Here is a 26,420-nt window from a genome sequence, read left to right as displayed (position 1 = left end):
TTTATAATTTTTTATTACTGTATGTATTTGCGTTTATTTTGAATATCTACAACATTTATTTTTTATGAATTTTTTGTTGTTGGTACAGTGCGTTTCAGGATCGTAAGGCAGTGTGGGGGAAGCTTTGGAAGCCAAAAAAAAGGGTTAATTTTTTGAGTAATATTTAAAAAATTTTTTTTTAGTTTGATGATTGATGAACATTTTTTATTTACAATTATTTGGGGAAATTAAACATAAATGCATTTTAGTTGCGAAACGCACTGTCCCAAGCATAACATCTCAGACTCGAACCAACAATTTCAAAAAATCTAACCAAAAAAATATATGTCTTTTTCGGGAAAACTAACACAGAAAATTGAAAAGAAAGTATATAAAAAAAAATTGGATTTTATTACCAAAAAATAATAATAGTAATAATAATAATAATCATCATAATCATATATATATAATAAGGATACAAAATGTTATAATTGTGATTTAAAAAAACAGGTATTTGCTTTTGGGAGTGTAGAGTCGTGGAGTCCTGCGAGTTGAACCAAAAAAAAATAATAATATATCCTTGCATTGTATTTTTGTTGTCTTCCTGAAGGATCAAATATTGCATTCCTTTCGTTACAAATAATTCCCTAAAAGCTTCTACAACACTTTCGGCCTAAAAATTAGTCATATCCGGATTCCTTTTCTAATTTCTAGAGATGTCTATGGAGTAGCAGAGAAAAAAAATGGGAGGGGGGGTAGGGATGATTTTGTGGGTGGAGAAGTTCCGGGGGAATCCCAACACTGCCGCCGTCTAGATAGCAGCCGTCACCTCGTGCTCCTCCTCCTCCTCCGAGGTCAGACATCGCCGGCTGAGGTTCAGGTTCCTGCTACCGCTACTTGAGCCTGCTTCATCGGGTCCTGGGTCCCTGGTTCTGGTTCTGGTTCTGGTTCTGGTTGTGGTCCTCTGCTAGTGACAGTGCTCCGTCACATCGACAATCACCGACTTCTTCCAGCAGAACAGAAAGTAACCGACGCCGGCGCCCAGGACGACCATCAGGCAGAGCCACACGTTGTAGGTCATGAAGATCAGCATCAGGAGGAAGGAGAGCGTCACCTGCAGGACATGCAGGAGGGTTTGCAGCAGGTGGTTGAACGACAACATCGATGGTCTGTGGAAGTGCCAGAGATCAGTTAGTAATATCTCACAGGACATGGGTTTCTAGATTCTTAAAAAATACAATATTAGAGTGCAGGACAAATCAGAGCCATAAAAAATCGGAAAACAAAACAAAATGCGGGACAGAACAATTAAAATTAACAGTTTGATCCTTTTTTCCAAGGGAAACACGATATACATACGCAAAAGTCCTAAAAAGGTTCCATTCTTTAAGGGGATTACTGGGAATTTTGATTTAAATCGATTAATTATCGATTATTGCGATAGTTGTCCAAATGTTAGTCTATTCAAACAGTACAATAGGGTTATATTTGATATATTTTCTAGGGGGAGACCAGATATACACACGGAGAGGTTCTAAAGTGATCGATAATTAATCGATTATAGCCAAATATTAGTCTATTCTACGAATATAGTAGGGTTATAACAGGGAGACCAGATATACAGACTTAGAAGTTCTAAAATTATTCCATTTTCTAACAGAATTACTCAATTTGTCTAAAATTTTCATTCAAATCGATTAATTATCGATTATAGCCACATATTAGTCCCTTCTACCACTAAAATAGGGTTAGATTGGGTATATTTTCTAGGGGGAGACGGGATATACACACTTAAAAGTTCTAAAATGACTATATTCTTAAAGAGATTACTTTCAAAATCGATTAAAATCGACTATTTATCGATACTATCAAATATAAGTTTATTCTACCACTAAAATAGGGTTAGATTTGATCTATTTTCAAGGGGAGAGGGAATATACACACTTAGAACTTTTAAAAAGATTGCATTCTTAAAAGGATTACTTTCAAAATCGATTAATTATCGATAGTACCAACTGTTAGTCTATTCTACCGTTAAAATAGGGTTAGCTTGGGGTGTGTGGTGTGCCAGTTGACTTCCCAAGTGTGTAACCAAGTGTGGGTCATTTGTATTTATTTTCAGAAGCGGACATTTGTAAAAATTAAGTGGATCTGGGAAGTGGGGATTTGGAATCGGAGCTGAAATGGACACAGCTGTTGGGGATTTCCCATTAAGCGACGGACATTGGATAGCCATTTGTGGTCGAAACACAATTGTCGATTAACGTAAACTTAAGTGAGGCGAGAAATTATACAATTATACAAAATACGGGGAATACGGGGAATGCTAGGGAGGGTCTGTGGGGAGTGGGAGATGGGAGATGGGAAATGGGATTTTGGAGCGATACTTACGGTTGCTTGTGCACAACTTCGCCCACGTATCTAAAGGATCGATCGAAGCGTGCCGGATGTCGATACAACAGATGCGGGTTGCAGATACAGAATCAGATTTGAATACAATATAGTTTAAATATATATATAGGTAGGTATAGGTCGGTATTCAATTACGGTCGTCGCGTGAATCACAAAATCAATTACAAAAAAATCAACGAGGCGATGCGAAGCGTGGCAGGGCGAAGAGCGAAGAGCAGCAGCAAATTATGAATTATGTTTATAAATTATTATTTTTTTTTTTTTTTAAATCAATGGATCAATTTACAAATGAAGAGCAGCGCATATTGTACAGATGATATAAGTAATATACCATATATATTATATAGAGATGATGATACGGATGGAACGAAAACGAAACGAGAAAGAAGAGAAAGCATTTCGATTAATATTTACAAAAAAAGGAGAGCTTAGCAGGAGGCATTTTGGCGACAAAAGCATGCGGATATATATACTTTTAAAGAAATAATACAAAAAAAGAACATCAATTAGAGTTCTATAGTCCAAAATACTCACTGCACGGGCGAGGGTGCGGCGGCTGCTGGCGAGGGAAGTCGTGGCGCCTCCGGATTCCGTTGCGGCCCCGTCACCGGTCGATACTCCAGCAGGTTGTACGTCTTCCAGAACAGGTACTCCCGGTAGTATTTGAGGCCCTCGTAGAGCAGTGCCAGCACAAAGATGGCAATCATGGAGCCCACCAGACCGGCCACCGTTTCAATGTGCCACCAGGAGAACAAGATCGTCTCATTATAACCAAAGTGGAACTAAAAGAGATAGAGACTTTTAATTAAAAAAGAATAAAATTGAAGGGAAATACTTACCGCCATGGGCATCATGTGTTCCATGCCGGTGCCGGAGCCGCCATGGTGTCCGGCATGGTGGCCAGCATGGACATCTGCCGCCGCCTGGAGGACATCCGAGGTGCCGGTGAAGAGCGGCGCCAATATCGCAGCTGGATCCTCTGTGGTTGCTGTGGCAACTGCGGCACTCATGTGGTCGTGGTGCATCCCAGGATGATCGTGGTGCATCATCGAGTGATCTGTAATCATAAACGATATATTTAATACAAAAATAAATAATATTTTGATGGGGAATCTTACCAACACCGCCGGTATTGTGGTGAGCGTGGTCCATGTCTGAATGGCTAAGAAACGGAGGAGTGCGTCCAACTGGTTGTACTTTTCAGCGGATTTGCGTTAATTTTCTGTGAAATAAAAGCAAAGTGAAAGTCACATTAAATCTTTATATATTTCTTTAATGTTTAGAGACAATTGTGGCCGAAAAATTAGCAACGAAGAGGGAAAAATGAGATTATAATGAATTTTATGGCTTAGAGACTCTATAGTTTTGCCTCCAAGTGTGCCTCTGGACTGGAGGTCACTGCGGCAGACCAATCCCAAAGGCCCTTTTCAATTAGAAAGTCAATCCACCACCTTTCACATCCATTTTGTATGGAATTGTATGATTGTCTGACTGCCTGATGGAGGGGAGAAGCCAAATGGGAAAATTAATATAAAAATTCCAGACATAACTCCACATCCCTATGCCTCCGCCCACTTTCACATCCGACCTTGGATTACCTGGAGTGGAGTGACAAGTGACACCCAGTTATAACTCCAACTGCTGTGCCACTTAGCCCCCAATGGGAACGGGAACACTACGAGCTCTATAAAAACTGAATAAAAACTGAAAACAGACGGCATTTGGGTTTTGGGAACTTTTGTTTTCGTTCTCGGCCTGTGGTTCACCGCAATTTTCGGTTTTCCATATCAATGCGATTAGTCCGGGCTACACCGCACTCACAAATCATATATATTATATATAATCGGGGAATGGACAAGATAAACGAAAAAGATATGACGAAGAGTGTATACTCTTCCAGAAAAAAAAGAGATAATTATCATTTCGATAAATTCTTATTCGATTAAAATAGTTTTTAAGAGTCAGGGTTCGACTCCTGTTGGAAGTTTTGAAAAAAATATATATTTCGAAGCTATTTTGATAAATTCTTATTCAATTTGAATAAATTCCAAGTGATTTCTGATCAAAAATTTATAATAATTATTATTTCGATAAATTCTTACACGATTTTAAAAAATTTTAGAGTCCAGGGTTCGACTCCTGTTTGAAGATTAAAAAATATATATTTTTTTGTAGCTATTTCGACAAATTCCGATTCGTTATACGGTATCAATACTATTATTAGTTATTATAAAACCTAATTCTTATTATTATTATTATATTATACTTATACTTATATTCTTATTAATACTCTATCTCTCTCTCTCGATAAATTCTTATTCGATTACTTTTTGAGGGCCCGGGTTCGACTCCTGTTTGATGATTTGAAAAATATCTTTATTTAGCTATATAGCTATCTATACCCTCGGAAAGGGTGTACAAATTTAAACCCCTTGATTTACGGGAATTGTTTTTTAAATGAATGCCTACTGGTGGTTGAGGGCTACTTGTGGCATGCAACAAGCAAGCTTGATAAAAAAAAATAAGCGGGATATGCGGTAACGGTCAAGGATATGAATATCAGTAGCTACAATCTACTACTTTACTTGCAGAAAAAATAAATAAATTCCAGGGAAACGATTAAACACGTATTTCCCTTACTGGTTTTGTAATTAATCTTGAGAGAAAATAATAAAAAAAAAATAGAAACAATCGTGTCTAGAGTTCCAATTATAGAACCAGTTTCAGTTGAAATTCTTGTGATTCTCGAGAGTCCGGAGAAATCAGAAAACCGCCAAGTGTACTTCTGAGATAAACAATAAAAAAATTCTAGTTTTTATAGGAAATACTAAAGTATCTTTAAGATTTAAGATACCTCTTTGAGGAATAGGTCAGTGAGGTCCAACTTTGGAGCTTTGTGGTACGGATCGGTACGAACGGAACTGGTAAGACTGGTTAACTGGCTCTGAAGTTTTGTATCTTTTGCTTGAATTTTTGTATCTTTGGCTTTTTAATGGTGTTTGTGGGGGGTACAGAGTATAATATTTCCAAACAATCGATCTCTCGGGGTCAGAGAGAAAAAAAAAAAAAATAAGACTTTCAAAATAGCTAATTAGAGAGAACATGAACGGATAACACATAATTGATAGTTGCAATGTTGCCAATGTTATGTATGCACCACATGTGCCCCACTGTCCCACAAAAACAAAAACAAAAAATGATAGTAAGAGACAACAGATGGAGCCATGAAACAGGTTCCCCACGCTCCTAACCACTCTCGCTTTCAGGTTGGTGTTGCCTATTAGCAACTCTAGTTGTGCTCTTCATCTCGCTCTATCTCATTAACTGTATTTGCATGGGCCATTCCCATTATCAGAGCTTGCGTCAGCTGATCGGACCGTATGAATGCTGTAAGTATGCATTTATCTCGCTCCCCCTTCCCATTTATTTACCGCAATTATCTCTCTTTTCCTTCCATTCGATTAAGCAGTGGCGTAGGGTTTAAAGGGGTTTTTCTAAATATTTAATAAATAAATAACAATAAAATAATTCGAAAAAAAAAAAGATTTGTCGTATAAGGTATATAAAAATTAAATTTATTATCGCTTAATCCCCCTTAAAGTTACGCCTACGCCACTGCTATTATACGCATTCCGTTTCATCTCTTATTGTGGCTGCTGCAATCGCTTTGCAAAATGTCAAATCGTGACTGGCATATGGACTAAAAAATAAACCATTCCCATACATACATACATACATCCCATATAAAGATAAATCAAGCAAGAGACTGGGGAGAGTGATTATTTTTGTTTAGTGCGTGCTTCCCCTCCACCCCCTTCTAGTGCGTAGGGGGTAGCTGTTATATCATTGGAAGAGTTTTCGCCTCTCTCTCTCGCTCTCTTTCTCTCGATCCCGATCGAAAATTTAAAATTGAAATCAATCAAAGAACACATACGCATGCACAAAAATAACGGTTAATTGTGCGTGTAACGGTATAATTGCCATGCCAATGTTGATAAGCGATTCGGCGGGAATGTAGGCGTTTGATTATATTGATAAGAAACTTGCTAAGCTTTAAACAGCTTTTTTTTTTTTTTAGTTTGTTTTGTTTAATAAAGTTGCCATTTTTCCGACTTCTAAGTATTTAATAATTGTTGTGGATATTTGTTTTTTACTTACAGCTATTGGCGGGCAGATTTTTGCTGCTCTAGTTGTTGTAGGTGTTGTTGTTGTTGTTGTTACCGGCGAAAGGCGGCGAACGAAAGAGAGTATAACGTTTCAACGGAATGTGAAGCTAAAAAAGAATCAACAATAAATGCCAATAAAGCAGTAACAGAAGCTGTGGTCACTGACACCCCCACCCCACCCCTACCCCCTTTCTCTTTACTTTTTATTCGCAATCTGTGTTTATTACTTTGTTGCTCTTTGTAGCTTTAAGTATTGTTGTTGCTTTATTATTTGCACTAAATCGCCTGCACAAATGCACAAACACAGATAAAAAACACGACTGCCTACACGCTTTATTGTCTTAACATATGCTTGAGCACTCCGGATAAAGGGGCGGGGGGTGTACTGTGGATCTTAATAGCATCACCACGGCTTGTCCGATAATATATAGAGAGAGAGTTAGTTAATCCGCCCTTCCCCCTCCAGGTCAGAGTGTTATCCAATCGCACATGTGTGTGTGTGTGTGTGGGTTCGTGCGCCTCCGCCTGGCGAGCAAAAAAAAGGAGTTCTCTTGCCGGAAATAAACCGTTCATCCGCACCTGATCGAAACATAATTGATTTAACTCTTTTGATTCTTACTTCCTGCGACTGGATCTAGGCGGAATAAATAAAATGCGCACTACGTCCGCCTGCAGACAACTTGTTCGCACGATTGTTGATGAATTTGAACATATGTTGTTTTTTTTTTTTTTTACTTTTTAAAACATAGAAATGCACTAAAAAACGACGAAGCGTTTGTTATCAATGTTTGGTTCTCCATCGCGCAATGTCTGTTGTTATGAGCCATTAGAGTTGGACAAACAAATTTATTTTTACATTAATGACATGTAATTGGCTTGAAAATTCAATTAGTTTCCTATAATTACTAGTTAATCGATAGCTAAAACATCTGTTAGTCCAGTGTGCACACACTTCAAAAAAGGGAAAAAGGCTAAAAGGCACTAAGAATAATTTTCTGATTTGATTTTCTATAAAATTTGTATTGTTTTGTCAATAAAATTTAATTTAATTAATTAAACAATTATTTAGCTTTTTAATTTTATTATTTAAGAGAAAAAAAGTAAAAGAATGCACTCGATCGAGTATGAAACATACGGTTATCGATAACTGGAACCTAGAACCTGGCCATCACTAGCAACAGCTGTCATCACTAGGAGCAGACCACTGTTTTTGTGCGCAGTTTAAAAAGAAAACACTGTTTATTATCCAGATGAGGTAATTATCAAGCTGGCTGACCAACATTTAAAGACTCCAGTTAATAGTTATTGCTTTCAGGTTCTGAAAACCCATCAAGCCGTCTACTCATAAGCTGAATCAACAACATAAAGCTTGCCAAAACAAAAACACGTGCAGGCACACGTTTACATATTTATTTTCATTGCGAACAGGTGATTTCCGACAAACAACAGCAAAATGGGAATGGTACAGAAGCGCAAGAAGATGCACTATGGAGACACCCATTTGCAGAGGAGGTGGCGTGTTCGCAACCGGCGACGTGATCTCGATCAGATCGACGACGATCTTCGCACCCGGAGCGGTGAGCTAATCAATCAGAATGTGGATCTGGACAAACCGGGATTCGCCCAGTTCTATTGTGTGCACTGTGCCAAGTACTTTATCGACGACACCGCCATGCAGGCCCATTTCCGCACCAAGGTGCACAAGCGCCGGCTAAAGGCCCTGGAGACGGAGCCCTACAGCATTGAGGAGTCGGAGCGTGCCGCCGGCAAAGGCAGCTTCCAGAAGGCCAAGAAGCGTGTCATGGAGACACAGCCAACAAAAGATGAAGTTATTGCCGGAAAACGTATCAAAGTAGAGGAAAAAGCCGAGGCAATGGCCGAGGAGCCATCCACATCGAAGGCGACACCTCGCAAAAAGCCCGAAAAGATGGAGACCTAGTTCTTAGTTTAGTTTACAATTCACAATTCGTATAAATATATTTCGCTTCTGTATATATCTCCGGTTCGCATTGATTTCTTTTTTTGTTTCAATGATATAAAATACAATATTAACTTAGGTTACGCTAAGACTATTCGAACTGTACAACTTGGTAGTGGTGGTTGTGCAGGAGGGATGTCCTGCCACTGGTTGTTGCTGCTGCTGCTGCTTCTGCTGCTTGCTTCCATGTATACTCCGAGATGCTCCACTGTCTTCTATTGTTCATGCTTCATTTAAAATGTTTTTGTGTTTTTTTTTCGCTAAAACTATTCATCTTTTGTTTCTTTTTCGTGTGGTGTTTCTATTTGGTTTACTCCCTGACGATTCAGCAGAGGTACTGAGGTATGGTGAACACTTTACACTGGACAAGATGCGCGTGGATGAGTGGAGGTATATATATGTACAGACATGGTTCTGGGGGGTGATATGTGTAGGTGTGTGGTATGTACAAATGGGGGGACTAGTTTCACAGTTTTTCATAATTCGACGCATGCACGTCGAGCTCCAATTGTTGCTTCATCTGCTCGTTGCCCGCCGCCGCTCCCGCCACTTTGGGATAACGCTGGCGGCGTTGCTTCCGTGACGCTGACTGCTCCGCCTGCGGCGATTTCTCTGTCATTTGGTGATCTCCTCCACCGGATAGTGGCCCTGTTGCCGCCTGATTCTGCCCCTCGGCGGCGGTGAAGAATGGATGCAGTAGTGCCTCCGCTGCTGTAATACGCTTGTGGGGATTCACCTCAAGGAGGCGGTGCAACAAATCATAGGCACTGGCCGGGAAACACTCATAGGGATCCAGGGGCTCATCGTTGTACTCGCTATCCTCGCACAGGCAGTTGAAGTAGTACTGGTCGCAGTTGCGGCACACCTCGCACTTCCCATCCTGGTTGGCGTGGCTGCGATGCAGCTTGTCGTCGCTGAAGACCCGGCGGTGGCGAAAGCGCAGGCACAGCTTGCGCAGACTGAGCGGACGAGAACGCTGGCTGAGCGTGACCATGCGCTCCAGCGCCAGGGCAGTCTTCCGGATGGCCTGATCCCCGAATATAGTTACGATCTCGGCCAGGGCCACGAAGTCGTTGGGTGCCTTGAAGAATGGATACACCGAGGACATGATCGAGAGAAAGATGACGCCGGCCGCCCACACATCCACGGCGGTGGTCTGGTCCGGATACTTGAGCAGCACCTCGGGTGGCCGATAGCCCGGTGTTCCGGCTCTGGAGGCGTGCACCTCCTTCTTCATCAGACAGTTCAGGCACACCGACGGATTGGCGAAGCAGAAACACTTCGTGCCAGATCCTGCCGCATTGCGATTGGTGTTGTATTTACTTCCCGAGGCAGTGCCTCCTCCAGGGGCGTTATAGTTCTGCTCCGGCTGTTGTAGTTGCTGGACGCTGGCCTGCTGTCCGGGATTGTTGGGATTGCCGAAGTCGGCCGGCGGTGCCTCGCCCTGGGCTATTTCATTGATCTGCTTCAGCGGCATCTTGCTGCCCTCCTCCAGACGCATGCGTTTCACAGCTCCGCCCAGTTCCGCATCAGATGGTGCGATTTCCATTGGTATCCCAGCCCCAGCGGCTCCTCCTCCTCCTCCTTGCATGGAGTGCTGCGCTAGCTGCTCTTCATTGTCCGCTTCGCGTGAACGCTTGCCCACCGCTCCCATACCGGCCGAGCTGGATCCCATCGATGGCAGGACATGCTGGGCCAGCCCAAAGTCCACGAGCAGAAACTCACGACGACGGCGATTGTAGAGGAAGTTGCTCGGCTTCACGTCGCGATGAATGATGTCGAACTTGTGGACGTGGCGAAGGGCTATTAGCAGATTGCGCATATACAGCCGGATCTCGGAGACGTCCATGCGAGTGAAGAAGTCGTGGAAGCGGTCGTGGGGCATGTAGGGCATCACGAAGGCGGCGGAGGCGTCGCATCTCAGGCAGCAGTGGATGCCGACCACGTTGTTGGTGCCCCTAAAAATGAAACAGAAAGAGATAGAGATATGATTAATATATATTTTTTAAAAGGATAATAGGACAAAGGACTTTATTAACACTAGAGGGTATCTGTTACGTCGTTTCCCCATTTCCCAACACTGTAAGTGGGAGGAGAGCCCACACATCTCTGACTAATCCGACTATTTTTGCAAATAATCCATTTAAATTTTAAAAACAAAAGCATATATCTACAGAATATATAAATTAGAAAAAAATCCTTTTTATGATTGCTTGAAATTTGATCAATTTTGGATTAGTATTGTATAGTTTTTGTTTGTTTTTTTGTTGTTTTTGTCCTAAATGTAAACAAGAGAGATAAGGCCCACACACTGGCCTCCCCCCATCCTGTGGGTGGGAGGGAGACAATCGGACGTCACACACGTTGGGGCGGGGTCGTTGGCGGGGGGGAGACGCAAGATGTATGTACGATGGGCGGCATACGTGAGGGAGCCACTCGGCCTGGGCCAGTCATAATTATCGTGCGGCTGTGACGCAACTCGGGGGGCTGCGGAATTTGCGCAAATTGCTTGAATAGACACTAAATTGCAGCAGGTCTGCGGGGGCCCTCGGGGGGTGTGTGCTGGGCAGCCGGCTAATGTCAAACACGCAGCGCCCACACAACGGTACTACTGCCCACTCATACGATGTCCTCATTCACTCACTCTCTCCCACTCTTTCTCTCTTTATACCTGGATCTTATCCAGCCAGCTGAGCGATACCCTACCCTCGGGCGGTTTGAGGCGGTATTGAATGGTTTTTCGCTGTCCAGCTGCTCCCTACGCGCCTAATCTTATCAGCAGGCAATCGGTGGCAGACAAAGCCAAACACTACACTGTCAAAAATAGTTTTGGGGATGATGTCACAAAAAATATACATTGTGTATAAAGCCTAGACAAAAACAAATTTTTAAATCAATATTGTTTTTCTAAAAAAAATATTCCATATTCTATCCAAATTTTTTCAAGTGTATCCCACTGTGATTGCAGGATATAGGAATATCTTACATCTCTTCTCCCTTTCTTTTTGAAAAAACGGTACATTCTGTAAACAAAACATTACAGCTGTCAAGGGCCAGAGTGGGATGGCCAGAAGGCGACTGCGGCGGCATTGTAACTGTAAACGAGCACGTGAATGGCGTGTGAAAGTGCAATAAACGTTCGTCAGTTTCGTTTTTGTTGTCGATTCGTCTCGACACGTCTCGTCTCGTCTCTGGTCTCTGGTCTCTGGTCTCGTCTCGGTTCGTGCCGTCTCGTTTATTCGCTGATTCGTTGCCGGCAAACTGAAATAAATTGCAATGACGTAGATGGAGCCGCTACCGGCTGACGTCGGTTAACGGCGTTTGACGCAGGCGAGGACGAAAAAAGCCAACCACGCACACACACGCGAGGGCGGATAAATAAAAAAAAAAAGGAATTCTCATACATGTAACTGGGCAGTAACTGGGTTTGTAACTGGACTAAGACCTACCCCATTTTTGTCATACACTGGAGCTCCTTCATAATCCTATCCGGATGGCTGGTGGGGATGTGGTGTTTGATGGCAAATTTGCGTCTCACATTATCCGGCAAATGGGATTCACGGCGCAGAGTGGCCAGCAAAACAGTACTAAAGGTTCCATTTCCAATCCGGCTATGAACGTCAAACAGAATACCAATATCCGGAATGCGCAATAGAAGATCTGAGATGGCTTCTACGACGGATAATACACAAAACAATGAATAAATCCTTTAAATAAAGAATATCAAAATTAACTTACCCTCGCTCTTGCTGCGTGGCTTCTGGGCCCTGGGTGTGGTGGGCATCACAGCCATGGGTGATCCAATGGGTATGATCGGTGCTCCTCCTAATGGCATTCCAAACGGCGGTCCAGCAACCGTGGGCTGCTCTCCAATCACTGGTTCTCTATACAAATACTTGAGGCCCGGTCCTGGCCCCTGATTATTGTTATTATAATGCTGCTGTTGTTGCTGCTGCTGTTGCTCCTGTTGTTGCTGTTGGTTTTGATATTGCGCGTGCAGCTGTTGTGATTGTTGCAGCTGTTGTTGCGATTGCTGCTGGTACGAGTACCTCTGCTGTTGTTCTAATTGTTGTTGTTGTTGTTGAAATTGCAATTGTTGTTGCTGTTGCTGCTGGCGTGACTCGTTCCAGGAAGCACTGCCTCCATTTGCATAGACTACGCCTTGGTGGGGATACTGCACTGGGTGTCCTGGTCGTGGACGACGATACTGTGTTGCCATCTGAGTTCGTAGCTGATATGGCTCGGCCATCGCCCCTGGCAGCTCACTCTGCTCCTAGTTGCTAGCTCGATATCCGGTCCTAGTTCAACGCTGGGGCCACGCATCGACTGCTGAAGAATTGGTTGCTTTTCCTAAGATTATAATTGAATTGTTCCACACAACGTCCGTGCCTTTAGAAGCGCAGACACCGACAATTTTGGATAAAAAAAAGATACGCAAAATTTTGCTCCAGTTGGTGCCAAATCGAGATTATTCCAAATAAATGAGTGGGTGTGATAGTAGTGCCTGCGAGGTTGGGTGTAGGAAATGGCGAGAATGAGTAAATTGGAATGAAAGTGCCTAGAATCGCTGGCGTACTCACTGCTCCGTCTCGTATCCGATTCCGACTCTGACTCCGATTCCTGCGCCGCCTGCTTGGGTCCTGGATGTGGCCAGCGGAACTCCAGCGGATTCCCGGCGCAACCTGGTCAACGGCTATTATCTAATGAGCGACTGGCGTATCGCTGGCTCTGGCGGGTGCTATGTTTTGTGTCGCTTTTCCTCCGGCCGGAGCAGTACGCTAGTGGTGGGCTAGTACCGATAACTCGCGCAGTATGACCGACTGTTACGATCGCGGGTTTTGTCTTCACTATGGCGCGAAATTTTCAAAATTTATTATGTTCTTCACCTTAATATTTGTCTTAAAATTTTACTTTAGGAATTTTAGAAAAATAAAATTAGTATACAATTTTTCTGTTTACCGTTTAACTTTCTTTTAATGTAGACTATCCCACAATACTTGCTCGCACGAGGTACAAACCTGAACTGAAAGGGCAACTGCTTGTGGAGCTGACGTTTATATGCCTTATATACTTATATACAGCCTACTATATGTTTGCGAAAGGAATATGATTCTGCTAAAAAAAAAAAAAAAAAAATAAATAAATAAATACATATAAAAACGTTAAACAAACATTAAAAACAATTATAGAAATTATTTTGGAGTTGCTTAAGTACATGAGGAGAAGCGAGGAGGGCGCCCTTAAAAATATTTAAAATAAAAAATAAAACGAATTAATCAAATTATTAAATAATAATACATTACATTATTTAATATTCAGGTTGCTTAAGTATAGCCTATGAGAAGCGAGGAGGAGGGCGCTCTTAAAAATATTTAAAATTAAAAAAATAATTAATAAATTAAATTATTAAAAAATAATACATAATTTTATTAAATTTCCTGGTTGCTTAAGTACAGCTTATGAGAATCGAGGAGGGCGCCCGCAAAAATATTTAAAATTAAAAATAAAATAAATAATTAAATAAATTATTAAATAATAAATTATTTTATTTGATTTTCAGGTTGCTTAAGTGCAGCCTATGAGAATCGAGGAGGAGGGCGCTATTTTTTAAATTATTTTTTTTATTATTTTATTTAAAATTCAGCATTAATATTCCAAATTATTACATGGAAATTATTTAAATTCAATTCAAATTTATAAGTTAAACTTAAAAATAAGATGAAAACTTGCGAATATGAAGGTTTTCAGCTATACATTTTCTTTTTTTTATAAATATATTCTTGAGAGTCCTGATAGTTTCTGGTTTAGTCCAGATCTTTATAAAAAGGACCAAACCATAAAAATTAAGTCTAGTCCCCAAGCTTTAATTTATAAACTTTATTATTGAGATTTCTTGAAAGAAATGTACATGGATACATATAAGAAACTATTCAACATATGAGGAACAAAAATAAACAAATAAAATAAAAGCTCGGCCTAATCCAGCTAGCCCAGCTCGGTACTTAAATAATTCTTTATAGTATTTTCAAATACTTCAAACGCGAGAATGGAGAAACAAAGGGAAAAATAAAATAAACAGATAATACATAATAGAAACAGAAATATGTGGATTTTAGCGACGATTAGTCTTCTTCAAGGAGGTGTCTTCGTCCTCCGGAATGGGTAGGCCCTTGGGACGTGATTTCATTTCAGCTGAGATGGATTCATCGGATGCACTGCATCGGACACACGGTCCCAGAAAATTCATCATGCGACTGGCCAGCGATCGCTGCTGCTTTGTGGGGAACTGGATGACCGACTGGGAGTCGGTAACTGGATGCCCCTCCCCCTGACTGTGTCCGAGACTCTGGCTGCGGCTGTTCAACTGGCTCAGGTTGATGGCCATCACTTCTATAATCCGATTCTGGCGCCTATCGAAATAGTAGACCGCTTCGGCATGACGGCGATGGCGCCAGTCCTGGGCATGGTACGGAAACATAGAAGCGTCCACCTCGACAATGGAGTCATTGCCGCTCGAGTTGAGGATCTCCAGCGAGTTCAGTGCCAGGCCGGACCTGGAGCTGCTGCTCACCTCGCCGCCTAGAACGAGAAACAGAGTCAGTTTACGATTTTACCCTCGAATTGAATTGAATTTCTGGATGGGAATGGCTGAGGCTGATACAACCCAAGACATTTCGAGGAATAGAATACAAAACCCACCTCTTGCGACGCCCCGGAAGCTCTCGTACGTCAGGTCCTCCGATATAGCAGCCTGATTGTTTCTTTCTATAGAATTAAGTAGCCCTGCGTCTGGGTTGTACTTGGCCAGCATGTTGGACGCATCGCTGTTGTTATACGATGAGTTCTCAATCATAGTGGAGTCTGGCGAGGATGTGGAGGTAACTGGCTCCTTGTGGCTGTCCGTTTGGGTGGCCTTTGTTGTGGCCGCCGGCGACCAGTTGAGCGATCGCAGTGAGTTCCCCTGAAAGCGGTTCAGCTTCTTCTTGCAGTCGGTCAGCTCCGTTCGCAGAACCTCAAAGTTCATCTTCAGCTGCATCGTTTCCATCACCTTCTTGTCGAGCTTTCCCTGCAGATAGTTGTTGTAGGAGTGCTGGCGTTCCTGCTCCTGATGCAGTGCCTTCAGCTCCTCCATCAGGCGATCATAGCTCAGATCGTTGGAGGCGTCACCTTTCTCCCTGGTGACGGTCAGCGAATCGTCCTTCTTGTACAGCTCGCCTGGGCTGAAGGAGTTGGGGTTCAGGGACTCGGGCATGGAGGCATGCCGGTCAAAACTGGCGACACTTGTGCGACGCGCCTGATCCTCGGCATGGATGTCGGCTATGTACTTGCCCACCTTGCTGGTCACATGCTGGTAGCGTCGCTTAGTGTAGGCGGAGTGGATGTCCTGGTAGGACACGGCCTTGTTGCGGTGCCCGTTTCCCAGAGGTGTCTTCGCATCGGAGGAGTCCATCTCCCTGATGTGGAGGACTGCGGATAGGGTTTCGCTCGCCACATCGGTGCAGGAATTGTCAGACGCGCAGTCGCCGGGCAAACATGGCGCGGGCGACTTTTGCGCGAGCTCCCCCAGCTGATCGCCAGGCGACTTCTTGGCCAGCAGGTTGTCCAAACATTCCACTAGGTGCTCCAATGGAAGGTTCCGGCTCTCCGAACTCATCCTCTATTTTGGGAAACAAAAAAAAAAAAACAGCAAGAAATGAACAAATTCCAATCCACACTTCCCTGGGCGGGAAAAGCACCGTTATGCCGTTACGTTAGTGATGGTCCAGCAGGAAGCTTGATGTAGGACTATTTTGTTATCGATAAATTTCCCAAAATTCAAATTCAAATTTGAAAATCGTACAATTACTAAAACTTAGCAATAAAATCAAAACATATATGAATGAAAATGTTTTTTCCTTTAGTTTTGATAAATACATGAATACAATAATAGTGGTTAAGTTTACATAGAATAAATAAATAAATAAAAGAGAAATTGGCCAAAAAACGGCTACAAAACCAAATAGAAAATGGAATAAATTTCAAAAATATAAACTGATACAAAGGAAGACTAAAAAAACGTAAAAAAAACTAAGCAAATATGACAATAAATAAACAAATAAATGAATAATAAAGTTTAAGTTTAGCGTTGATTTCTTAAATCAATAAATTCCTCCTCCATCAAGGGCAATCCCACGGTGTAGGTGCCATTAATTCCGGGATTGCCATCCTCGGCGTATCTGCAACGAACGCAGGGTCCAAAAAACCGCATCACCCGGCTGCCGAGCGTCCGCCGCTTTGTTCGGATCCGGACCTGCGATTGCGACAGGAACTGAGAGTTGTTCAGCAGCTGGGCCCTGCTGTCTGAGACGGAAACCTGGCTCAGATTATGGCTCTGGTTGTGGCCCTGTCCCAAATTAATGGCCATCACCTCGATGACCCGATTGTTCCGCTTGTCGAAGTAGTAGACTGCCTCCTCCTGTCGTCTATGGCGCCACTCCCGCCCCTGGGGCTGGAACGGGGAACGTGATTCGTGGCCCTCCACCTCGATGGCGGAATCATTGCTACTCGGGTGGCTGCTCTCCGAATTATTGGGACCAGGGCCATGTCCGCGTCGGGTGCGGGGTCTGGACGAGGAGTTGTTGCTGTTGCCACGGGCTTCTCCTACAAATCACAATAAAGAAACCATTAACTCATCTTCTGCTTACTTTTTCAGAAAATAATTCGAGACATAAACATGGAACGTCTGGGCGTCTGGGAATCATTTTCTTATAAGAACCTAAAACCTTTCCAAAGAAACACGTACCATTTGCATTATTAGCTTCTCCGCCATCGGCGCTTTCGTTGCTAAAGTCCAACGACATGGGCTGGACCTTTCGCAGGTCAGGATGGGCCGGACGAGCTGTTGGAGCGACGCTCAGCAGGGCTATCTCAATTGATCCGTCGCTGCTGTTGTACGTTAGGTTGGCATTGCCATTCGGATGCGGCGTCACATAGTTCTCCATTACGTTCTGGGCCGGATTCAAGCTGGACGACGAGGAGGCGATGGCGGCCACTGGAGCCAGCTGGCGATCCGTTTGGGTGGCCTTCGGTATCCCCACCGGTGGCCAGTTGAGGGATCGCAGGGAGTGTGCCTGGTATCGGGTCAGCTTCTGCTTGCAGTCGGTCAGCTCCGTTCGCAGAACCTCAAAGTTCATCTTCAACTGCATCGACTCCATCACCTTCTTGTCCAGCTTCTCCTGCAGATAGTTGTTGTAGGAGGTCTGACGATCCCGCTCCAGCTGCAGTGCCTCCAGCTCGCTCTGCAGGCGGTCGTAGCTCTGGTTATTGGAGGCATTGCCGCCCTCACTGCTGTCGGCCAGCGACTCGTCCTTCTGGTGCAGCTGGTCCACGCTGTAGTGGCCGCCGCCATGGCGCTGCCGCGACCTCGGAGTCAGGTACTCCGGCATCGAACTATGCCGCAGCATACTCGCCCCGGAATTGCGACGCGCCTGATCCTGGGCCTGGATGTCGGCTATATACTTGCCCACCTTGCTGGTCACATGCTGGTAGCGTCGTTTGGTGTAGGCGGAGTGGATGTCCTGATAGGAAACTGCCTTGTTGCTGCGCCCGTTGCCTTTGGATTTCGAGCTGGAGCATTCCAATTGGTCGGCGGAGCCTGTAGGAATAACAAATCTGCATTAGAAGAGGCTATTTTTTATGATGAACTGTTTAGAAGTCCGAGATTTGCCTATATGGTCCACTTCTAAAGCCGTATTTATGCTGATTCATATTCGATTCTTGAGAGGATTGACTTTAAAGATGAGTGGATCGATTCTGGCTAGCTTTCTTCATCAAAATCTAGGCAAACAGAACTTCTGAATTATTAAAAAACCCTTTTCGAATAGAAAAATAAGTCCTTTTTATTGTAGCTCTCATCCATATCTTTGGTACCACATCCCAGATTTCCAATTTCACCCACCGTCCTGTCCATCTTCATCGGCATCCTCCTCCTCATCCGGGTCACGGCCTGTGGGATCACTGACGCAGGTCTTGGCACTCTTGTTGGCCGCATCCGTGTAGGAGTTCTCGGCGGAGCAGTCGCTGCCCAAAAATGGCGTCGGATTTCGTTCGAAAGCCTCCGGTTGATGGTGCTCCGCAAATTGGCGCTTGAAGTCCCGGGAACTGCTGGCTCCCAAGCTATTTAGCTGGTCGAATAGATCGTCTGCCGGGAAACTTTCGTCCTGCAAACTCATTCCGCGGCCAAGGATTATACAGATAACAAGAAATTACAAATTGCAGTTAACATTTCAATGGGCGGGAAAAGCGCCGTTACATTAGTGATGGTCGAAAGTGTTTAGCTTTTTAGCGATAGTAAGTATCGATTAACGGCACCGATAATAGTGTTGTAAAACTGGTTTAGACCTATTGATAATGTCTCATCTCTAGCTGTTTAGTGTGACCAAACAGACAATATCGATATTTCGATATAATATAGAACTTCGACATCACTACTCGAAATATCTGCTGTGTTTTTGTCACAATTAACCACGTTTAGTTGCCTTTAATTGTCAAAATATGGCCCTGGAACAGGTAAGTAAAGTTTTGCCTTAATAAAAATTTCTGCTTAACTGGGAATTCTCTTTTTCGGTTAGCTGAAAAGTGACGTTGCGGAATTCGCCGCTTTACTGGCGGAAGCCAAAAGCGCCCGCGTAAAAGGCGTGCTCACTGCCGGAAAAGCTGAGGCGGAACGCGAGATTGTCAACCTGGAAATAAAGGCCCGATTGGCGGCAGAACGTGCGGCGGCTGGCACCGGCGATGCCAAGAGGTGAGAAAGGGTTCTAGAACCTTCCTGGACCAAGCTCTAGAAGTTTCTTAGAGGTCCTTTTTTGTGTAAATTCCAGAATGTTCCTTTTGCAGTCGAGCCTTATGTATCAGTTTTCTATTAAATAAGGTGTAAGATTAAATAAAAACCCCTCCTTTTCACAGATACCTGGTAGAGTTGACGGACTATGGCTGGGATCAGAGCCCCAAGTTTGTGAAGCTCTTCATCACTTTGGACAGCGTCCAGAGCTGCTCGGAGGATAATGTGACTGTGAACTACACGGAGAACTCACTGCAGTTGCATGTCCGCGATCTCAAGGGCAAGGATTATGGCTTGAGTGTCAATAATTTGCTGCATGCCATCGATGTGGAGAAGAGCTACCGCAAGATCAAGACTGATATGGTGGCCATATACCTGAAGAAGGCTAACGAGGGGCAGAACTGGGACGTGCTGACCTCCATCCAGAAGAGGCTGAAACAGAAGCAGGACTCGGAGATGGTCAAGGACAATGACAATCCCGAATCGGCGCTGGTCAACATCATGAAGAAGATGTACAACGATGGGGACTCGAAGACAAAGCAAATGATTGCCAAGGCCTGGACCGAGAGCCAGGAGAAGGCCAAGTTTGGCAAGGAGATGGGCGGTATGGACACTCTGGGAGATGTCTAAGACAAGTAGGTTAGAGATGCTTCGATTTCAAGCACAATGTATGATAAAAAATAAAATCCACTAAGTTAACGAACCGTATACCCCCCCCGTTTCGTAATTAATTTACATAACTCTTGTTGTATATAGGCTTTTATTAATTAAATTCTTGTGATTAAAATCAATTATGCAGCTCGTCGCCAGCTTAAATTACACTATTCCATTTGTAATAGTTAGTTTGCTTTCGAAATGAATTGATAATTACATTTTATCTGTATTTAAAATACACTTTTTATATGTTCTTCGATATATATATCCATTATATATTCTTGTTTCTTGTTTGTTTTGCCCAAAAGTGATTGTGAGATGGTGTTGCTCACTTTTTTAATTCACTTTACTTATAGTATTTAATTATAATTACACCACGGTGTAAGTGTCTGTGTCTGGTTGGAACAATTGAATTGTCACTTAATTAATTATTTTGGTTGCAATATATATATATATATATATTTATTTTGGCTGAATGAAATAATAATTAAACAAAGAAAGTACAAGAGAACAATTCAGATATTCTTTTTTAAGGCCGATTATACGAACTATACAACATGATTGGGGCGATAAGAAAAAACACAATTTACAATCTATATATAGTTATGATCATATATAGGTACGATGTACTAAACTAGATGTTAACATTCATATAGCTAAAGTATATAAAAAAAAAAACAAAAAAAAATATATATATTTATAATTCATACAATTTTCTGAAAAAAAAGGGGCTTTTCTGAAAATTAAGCTATTCGTTTTCGGATATTTTAACGTTGAAAGCTATAGGTTCAGTATATATTTATTTTTTTTATCGTTTTGTGACTGCTTTTTAAGTATTGTTTTTGCGTTTTAATTAAATTCGAACTATATAGGGGTTAAAGTCATTCTTTTTAGTCCAAAAAAACGTGTTTCTGAAGAGAAGATGTTCATTTCCTAGCTATGCTTGCTATTTAATCCCTAATCCGAATCCATATTTCCGTGTATATAATATATATATCTTTATATATATGCGGCTATATATATATATACTGTATACTGTAAAAGTCGCGTTTCTCTAAAAGCTTTTCCTTCGTATCTATTACCTTTCCAGATTTCAGATTCCAGATCCAAACCGATCTCTTCTCTGCCCAATACCCATTCTATAGCGTACAAAAATAAATGTTTTTAAATCGAATCTGAAGAATTATTTGTTTGTTTTTTAAAAATTTCTAGAAAACTATTTATGCGTGTCCTCTATATCATGTGTGTGTGTGTGTATTTGAGATATATATTCGATTTAATAGATTTAAAATTCCTCTTCTACATCTAGAGTCTAGACAAAAAAAAATAGCTTTGATTTAAAATTGTTTTTTCGTTACTTGAGTCTCAAAATTGGATTGTTTTTTTGTTTCTAAACCCTAGATCAGCTTCTATATCCCTTGGAAAAAATGATTAAACTTATTAACTAATAAAGTCGCAGAATTTCTACCCACAAGTACCGGGTATTACATACTTTTTTTTGTTGAAAGTTTGAGTTAAAACTTGAAATAGATTATAGTTTTCGTAACAAAGAGTATATGGATTATAGGTTGAAAGTGGTGAAAGTGATTATATTTTAGTTAAGATCTGAAAGGATATGCCTGGGATAATAGGATATAGGATAGTAGGGCTGCTAAGGACCTTCTGACTTTCTGAGGCAGTTTCTTCAGTTTTCACTTTCCTTCTTTTTTTGGTTAACCTATGGCCTTTGGGGGGTCCTTTCTCTCACACACACACACTTATCCTTCCTACTCCATCCAGTCCTCCTACTCCTCCTCCTCCTTCGACAATTCCAGCTTGGCTCTAATCCTAATCCTTATCTAGTACTCCTGCCTAACCACGACCCGACTCCCGACTCCAAAGTGCTATTCTTGAGAGAGAAGGCTTTTCAGAAAAGCCTCGACTTGGCTTGGAAACGGACCTGGACGCTTGGCGTCCTCCGGCGCTGCTAGTAAAGCTCTGTATTGTGACGCACTGGCGCCGGAATCTTGGACATGCCCCGCTCCCTCCTTGGGGACACCACACTGGCTCCCGGATTGCCAGTGGCGACGGAGTTGCCGCCTCCATTCGAGTCACAGGAACTGGCGGCGGAGGAGCGCTTGGACCGGGCCTTCGCAGGCGGAGAGCAGCTCTCGGATCGCTCCAGATTGCCATTGCTGTGGACCCAGGCGCTGGTGAAGTCCTCGTACACGGGTGTCTTTTTCCCATTTCCATTCTTTCCAGAGCCCGAGCCCGAGCCCGAGCCCGATCCGGAGCCAGATCCGGTTCCGGATCCTCCGGCAGTTGCCTGATTTCCGGCCGCGTAGCGCGAGAGGAGCGTCTTCATCTTCTCCAGGATCTGGGCATCGTTCTTGGCACTGCTGGCCGCCTCCAGGAGTTGCTGGGCCAGCGGCGAGGAGGCGTGGTTCTTCACCGGCGACGTGGTCAGTGAGCTGGTGCATCCCGGCCCACCGCTACGCACCCTCCGTCCATTGGAATCGTAGAGGATCTGCGAGGACCTGGCCTTTGAATTCCTCTCAAATGCCGAAGGACTGGGAGCCACAAAGTTATCCGCCGTGACAGGAGGACGGCGCTTGTTTCCCGCCGCCCCCTGGCCGCGTCCGCTCCAGGTGTTCGTAACGTCACGGACCATCGGGAGCTGGGTGTTCTGCCGGGATCGCAGTGGAGCTGGCGCTGGCGCGGCATTCGTGGAGCTGCGCGTCCTCACCGACCTGTAGACCGGCTGTTTCCGGCTGAAGGCCGGTGCTGGCAAGCTGGAGCGACTGCTCAGGTCCTGGAGGCTACCGCCTGCTCCGCCACAGGTGCTATTATCGATGCTCCTGCGTCGCTGGGCCAGAGGGGAGCGTGGAATCTTGCTCAGAGCTGGGACAGCACTTTGTGGCGCCACCAGAGACGGATTGTTGGTCTGATTCTGTCCCATGTCCACGGTGATCTCGTCGTCTGTGATGAAGACTCCGGACTGCTCGAATTTGTCTTCCAATTTGTGGGGAACGCACAGGATGGCTGGCAGCGACTGTGGGCCATCGCACACGGAGTAGTCATGATCCTGATCCTGATCCTGGCCGTTAAGAGCGTCCTCCTCTTCGAGGATATCCCCGGCAGCCTTTTCCGTCGGCTCCTCCGAGGGCGAAATCTGCGAATCACTGGATGTCTGATCGAGACGCGCTGAGTTAAAAATATAAAAAAAATATTAATCCTTGTAATAATTAAGATATCTTATGTCCTAGATCCTTACCATTGCTTTCTGCATCTTCGATGGAGGCCTGACTGTGCAGGGATTCGCGTTTCTGGGCATTGGAGGACTGGATGACTCCCAAGCTGCGGTATCCCTCGTCGCTGATCTCGCTGCCATTGTCGCTGATGTTCTCGAACTTGCTGGCATTGCCCTGTTCTCCCCCAGATCCTGATCCATTGGTGGCTCCCCCGGATCCCACAGTACCTCCGCCATTGGCCCCAGATCCGGCTGAATCTTCCAGGGAACAACTAAAGCCCGGCAGGGACTTGGGACCATTGCTGTACGAGTCCAGGGAGTTCTGTTTCTTTCGCATGTCGATCAGCCGGCGAGGACTCGGTGACATGGAGCGCCTGGCGAGGCTGGGCGAGGCCAGATACTGTCCGTTTGTTGGCTCCGGAGCGGCTCCCGTGGCACTGCCTCCGTTGGAGAGCGGCTGTTGCTGCTGCTGGTTGAGAAATTTACGTTGTGGAGTGGGACTGCGACTGCGATACTTTCCGGAATTGGGCGAGAGGCTATTGTTTCCATTTTGGACGGGAGCTGCTCCCGATCCTGTGCCAGATCCTGCTCCAGATCCACCTCCATTGCAGTTGGCTGTGGACTGGAAAACACGACGAGCTGCTGGGGGTGATCTGGAAGGGAGAGAGATCAGGGATAATTAAGGATGATCCTGGAACAGAACTTCTAGCATCACTCACCTCTCGAATATCACCTGGGCCTTGTGGAGCTCGATGCCATTGCTGGGATTGTGATTGGGCGACTGGCGGGGTATGAGGCGGGCTGCCACAGAGCTGCGATGCTGGGCACGACACCGACACGGATCGTGCTTGTCCAAATAGTGGGACAAGGTGTCCCAACCGCCGCCAACCCGCACCATAACATGGGAGCGCAGGATCTAATCAAGAAGATACCAGGTTAGTCCTCAATCATCCAGAGACTCATCGAACAGAGAGGAGGAGGGTCAAGTAGCTGACTTACCCGCACAAAGATGAGAACCTTGGTGTCGCCGATGCGGTACTTGCCCTCGGAGACTCGGACCATGGGAAACTGTGAGGGGCAAGTGCACTTCTCCACCAGATCCCTGACCTGAAAGTGGAGGAAAGAGAAGATACATTACAGTGGGTTTTACTTCTAGAAATATTATATATTATATTAGTTAGTAATATATTATAATTGAATCTATAAATATTAATTAGAACCTATTTTCATGATACATTGTAGCATCTATTACAGTCTAGACCTCCCTTATTTGCCCACTGATGACAGCTTTCAGATTCTTCTCATTATTCAGATTTAATTGGCAATTAGTTAAGCCCACTTTGGTTAGTCTAATGACTGTATAATTAATTGCAGTTTGTTCTGTCTTTTGTAACCAAAATCCTACTATTCCACTTCCACTATTCCATTTCCTGGGGTGACCCCGAACCATTGCATAAGTCTGACCCACGATCAGTTCAAAAACTCAAAACAAACTCCCTCGACTTCTGTGGCAGTGGCAGTTTCTTGTTTGTTGCCGTTGCAGTTGCAGGAAAGCCAGCGGAAAAAAATAAATAAAAGGGGAAAGGGGTCAGCAGAAGGAGCAGCGACGATCATCGGGGTCACCAAATAGTTTTTCACTGCATAAATTCACGCGCTGCCATTGTCCAACAAACAAATGATTTGTACCAGGGGGATTCATGGGAGCCCAGGATTGACCAGGCCGGAGGAGGGCGGTGGGTGCGGGGGCATCTGGGATTTTGGAGCTTACCCTTGCCCTAGGGAGAGGCAGGAGGGGGCCATGGGAGCCAGAAAGACCAGTCCAGTATTCCTGACTGCCTCACTGCCTGACTGCCTGCCTGCCTCCCAGTTCCAGCATCAGTTGTCCGTCCCAGCGGGCGGCAACAGACAAACAAATGACGACTTGGGTCTCATTCAACACTGAGAGAAATCAGGGGCTTGAATTGGTTGGTGGTTATTAGTTAATAAGGTTTTTAAGCAAGTGGAGCAAAAGGGGCTTTATTTTGAAGATATTTTATTAGAAATATATATTCTAAGTAGGTATTTAAATAAGCTCTCTATAAGTAATTGAAATCTAAAAATATATAAAATATATGGTCATATTATTATAATAAATATAACCTTAAATATAACATATTATGTAAGTTATTCAAAAGCTATTCTACATGATATAATTGTAGTATAAGGTTTAAAGCCTTGAAGGTCTAGTTTAAAAGAAATGGATTATCTTTTAAAAATATGGTCACATTATATAAATTAATATGACCAGGTCTGTATTTGTTTATATTTTCTTCTTCAAGAAAGCCTGTCTTCAGGATATGACTTTTACTTTAAATTTTCAAAGATTTTACTTAAAAATTGTTTTGTTTTTCAGTCTGTGGCTAATTGATTTATTTTTCTTCAAGTGCATATTGGCCCTGGCTCCATCAGCATCTTCCCAATCTCCCACTCCATCTGGAATCTTGCAACTTTTGGCCCATTGCTACTGTAGTTTGTTGCAAGTCTGGAGTGGGGAGCGTGCAACGCACCTTTGCCACCTTTTGAACTTTGTGCAACTCCTTTTGCAACTCCAACCGACTCTGGGACGTTGGGATGCGTGCCCAGGTGGAGCCACTCAGCCACTCCAGCTCCAGCTCCAGCTCCAGCTTGACTCTTCGAGTGGTGGTGACTCCAAGTTGCAAGCTACCAAGCTGGAACCATCGACATGACAATAAATCTTTCCGCTGGGGGGCGATCAGGCATCAGGCATCAGGCATCAGGCATGAGGCATCTGGGATCTGGGATGCAGGCATCTGGCAGCGATCTGCCAGAGATCGGGGATCGGCGTGACTCTGACGCATACGAGATTAGCTGGCCATGGCTAGGCACTGGCGATGGGGATGGCGATGTGATCCTGGCCTAACCATAAATCGCATGCCACCAACAGCAGCAGCAACAACAAGCGGCAGCAACTTGGCTCTTCAAGACAGACAACATACAGTTGCAGAAATTTCTCATTCTAAGCTTAAAAATATACATTTTTTTAAGAAGTTGTAGGATTTTTTTTATAAAATATTTAACTTGAGTTTCTTAAGTCTTATCTTATGATATATCCTTGTATCCTATCTTATCTACAATCCTTTGAACAATCACTCTTTAATAGATCTAAAATCATAATAGTCCTCT

At 43.8% G+C, this 26,420-nt stretch overlaps 7 protein-coding genes across 14 annotated transcripts in view; 2 read left to right on the top strand and 5 right to left on the bottom strand.

Moving 5' to 3' along the window:
• Nucleotides 1-371: 371 nt before the first annotated feature.
• LOC6504936 (high affinity copper uptake protein 1) lies at nt 372-7,494 on the bottom strand. 5 transcript variants are annotated; one of them, XM_014904388.3, is made up of 7 exons: nt 7,177-7,494; nt 6,550-6,664; nt 3,510-3,613; nt 3,231-3,448; nt 2,926-3,173; nt 2,371-2,400; nt 372-1,148 (listed from the first exon to the last, which is right to left on the bottom strand). In XM_014904388.3, the coding sequence occupies exons 3-7, from the start codon at nt 3,541-3,543 to the stop codon at nt 947-949; spliced, it is 732 nt and encodes a 243-aa protein (XP_014759874.1). In that variant the 5' UTR covers nt 3,544-3,613; nt 6,550-6,664; nt 7,177-7,494; the 3' UTR covers nt 372-946. The 5 variants fall into 5 exon arrangements, with proteins under 5 accessions (XP_014759874.1, XP_014759873.1, XP_001966616.1 ...); XM_014904387.3 differs by lacking the exon at nt 7,177-7,494 and adding an exon at nt 7,137-7,161; XM_001966580.4 differs by lacking the exon at nt 2,371-2,400.
• Nucleotides 7,495-7,656: 162 nt separating this feature from the next.
• LOC6504569 (zinc finger protein 593 homolog) lies at nt 7,657-8,551 on the top strand. The gene is made up of 2 exons (XM_001966579.4): nt 7,657-7,812; nt 7,873-8,551. Exon 2 carries the CDS (start codon nt 8,011-8,013, stop codon nt 8,494-8,496), a length of 486 nt encoding a protein of 161 aa, XP_001966615.1. The 5' UTR covers nt 7,657-7,812; nt 7,873-8,010; the 3' UTR covers nt 8,497-8,551.
• On the bottom strand, nt 8,504-13,566 carry LOC6504935 (cell division cycle 7-related protein kinase). 2 transcript variants are annotated; one of them, XM_001966578.4, is made up of 5 exons: nt 13,495-13,566; nt 13,116-13,433; nt 12,274-13,039; nt 11,985-12,207; nt 8,504-10,493 (listed from the first exon to the last, which is right to left on the bottom strand). In XM_001966578.4, the coding sequence occupies exons 3-5, from the start codon at nt 12,782-12,784 to the stop codon at nt 9,002-9,004; spliced, it is 2,226 nt and encodes a 741-aa protein (XP_001966614.3). In that variant the 5' UTR covers nt 12,785-13,039; nt 13,116-13,433; nt 13,495-13,566; the 3' UTR covers nt 8,504-9,001. The 2 variants fall into 2 exon arrangements, with proteins under 2 accessions (XP_001966614.3, XP_044573058.1); XM_044717123.1 differs by having other exon boundaries at nt 13,112-13,562.
• An 831-nt stretch (nt 13,567-14,397) lies between these two features.
• Nucleotides 14,398-16,298, bottom strand: LOC26513668 (protein swallow). Its single transcript, XM_014904392.3, has 2 exons — nt 15,235-16,298; nt 14,398-15,114 (listed from the first exon to the last, which is right to left on the bottom strand). The coding sequence occupies exons 1-2, from the start codon at nt 16,187-16,189 to the stop codon at nt 14,648-14,650; spliced, it is 1,422 nt and encodes a 473-aa protein (XP_014759878.1). The 5' UTR covers nt 16,190-16,298; the 3' UTR covers nt 14,398-14,647.
• A 111-nt stretch (nt 16,299-16,409) lies between these two features.
• Nucleotides 16,410-18,851, bottom strand: LOC6504934 (protein swallow). Its single transcript, XM_001966577.4, has 3 exons — nt 18,473-18,851; nt 17,318-18,169; nt 16,410-17,175 (listed from the first exon to the last, which is right to left on the bottom strand). The coding sequence occupies exons 1-3, from the start codon at nt 18,744-18,746 to the stop codon at nt 16,655-16,657; spliced, it is 1,647 nt and encodes a 548-aa protein (XP_001966613.2). The 5' UTR covers nt 18,747-18,851; the 3' UTR covers nt 16,410-16,654.
• An 82-nt stretch (nt 18,852-18,933) lies between these two features.
• LOC6504570 (calcyclin-binding protein) lies at nt 18,934-20,062 on the top strand. The gene is made up of 3 exons (XM_001966576.4): nt 18,934-19,083; nt 19,146-19,318; nt 19,480-20,062. The coding sequence occupies exons 1-3, from the start codon at nt 19,069-19,071 to the stop codon at nt 19,982-19,984; spliced, it is 693 nt and encodes a 230-aa protein (XP_001966612.1). The 5' UTR covers nt 18,934-19,068; the 3' UTR covers nt 19,985-20,062.
• Nucleotides 20,063-20,095: 33 nt separating this feature from the next.
• The window catches only part of LOC6504933 (GAS2-like protein pickled eggs), a 70,877-nt gene continuing 64,552 nt past the window's right edge, over nt 20,096-26,420 (bottom strand). For all 3 annotated transcript variants that reach the window (XM_014904386.3, XM_044716779.1, XM_001966575.4), the window contains 4 exons: nt 24,237-24,344; nt 23,957-24,153; nt 23,262-23,890; nt 20,096-23,191 (listed from right to left, as the gene is read on the bottom strand). In XM_014904386.3, the coding sequence (XP_014759872.1) occupies nt 21,975-23,191; nt 23,262-23,890; nt 23,957-24,153; nt 24,237-24,344 (2,151 nt within the window). In that variant the 3' untranslated portion in view covers nt 20,096-21,974. The remainder of the gene's footprint in view (nt 23,192-23,261; nt 23,891-23,956; nt 24,154-24,236; nt 24,345-26,420) is intronic.

Source organism: Drosophila ananassae, chromosome XL, assembly GCF_017639315.1.
Source record: "Drosophila ananassae strain 14024-0371.13 chromosome XL, ASM1763931v2, whole genome shotgun sequence".
In the NCBI taxonomy this organism is placed as follows: Eukaryota; Metazoa; Arthropoda; class Insecta; order Diptera; family Drosophilidae; genus Drosophila; species Drosophila ananassae.
Note: the sequence above shows the minus strand (reverse complement) of the source record. Positions and strands in the feature narration are given on the sequence as shown.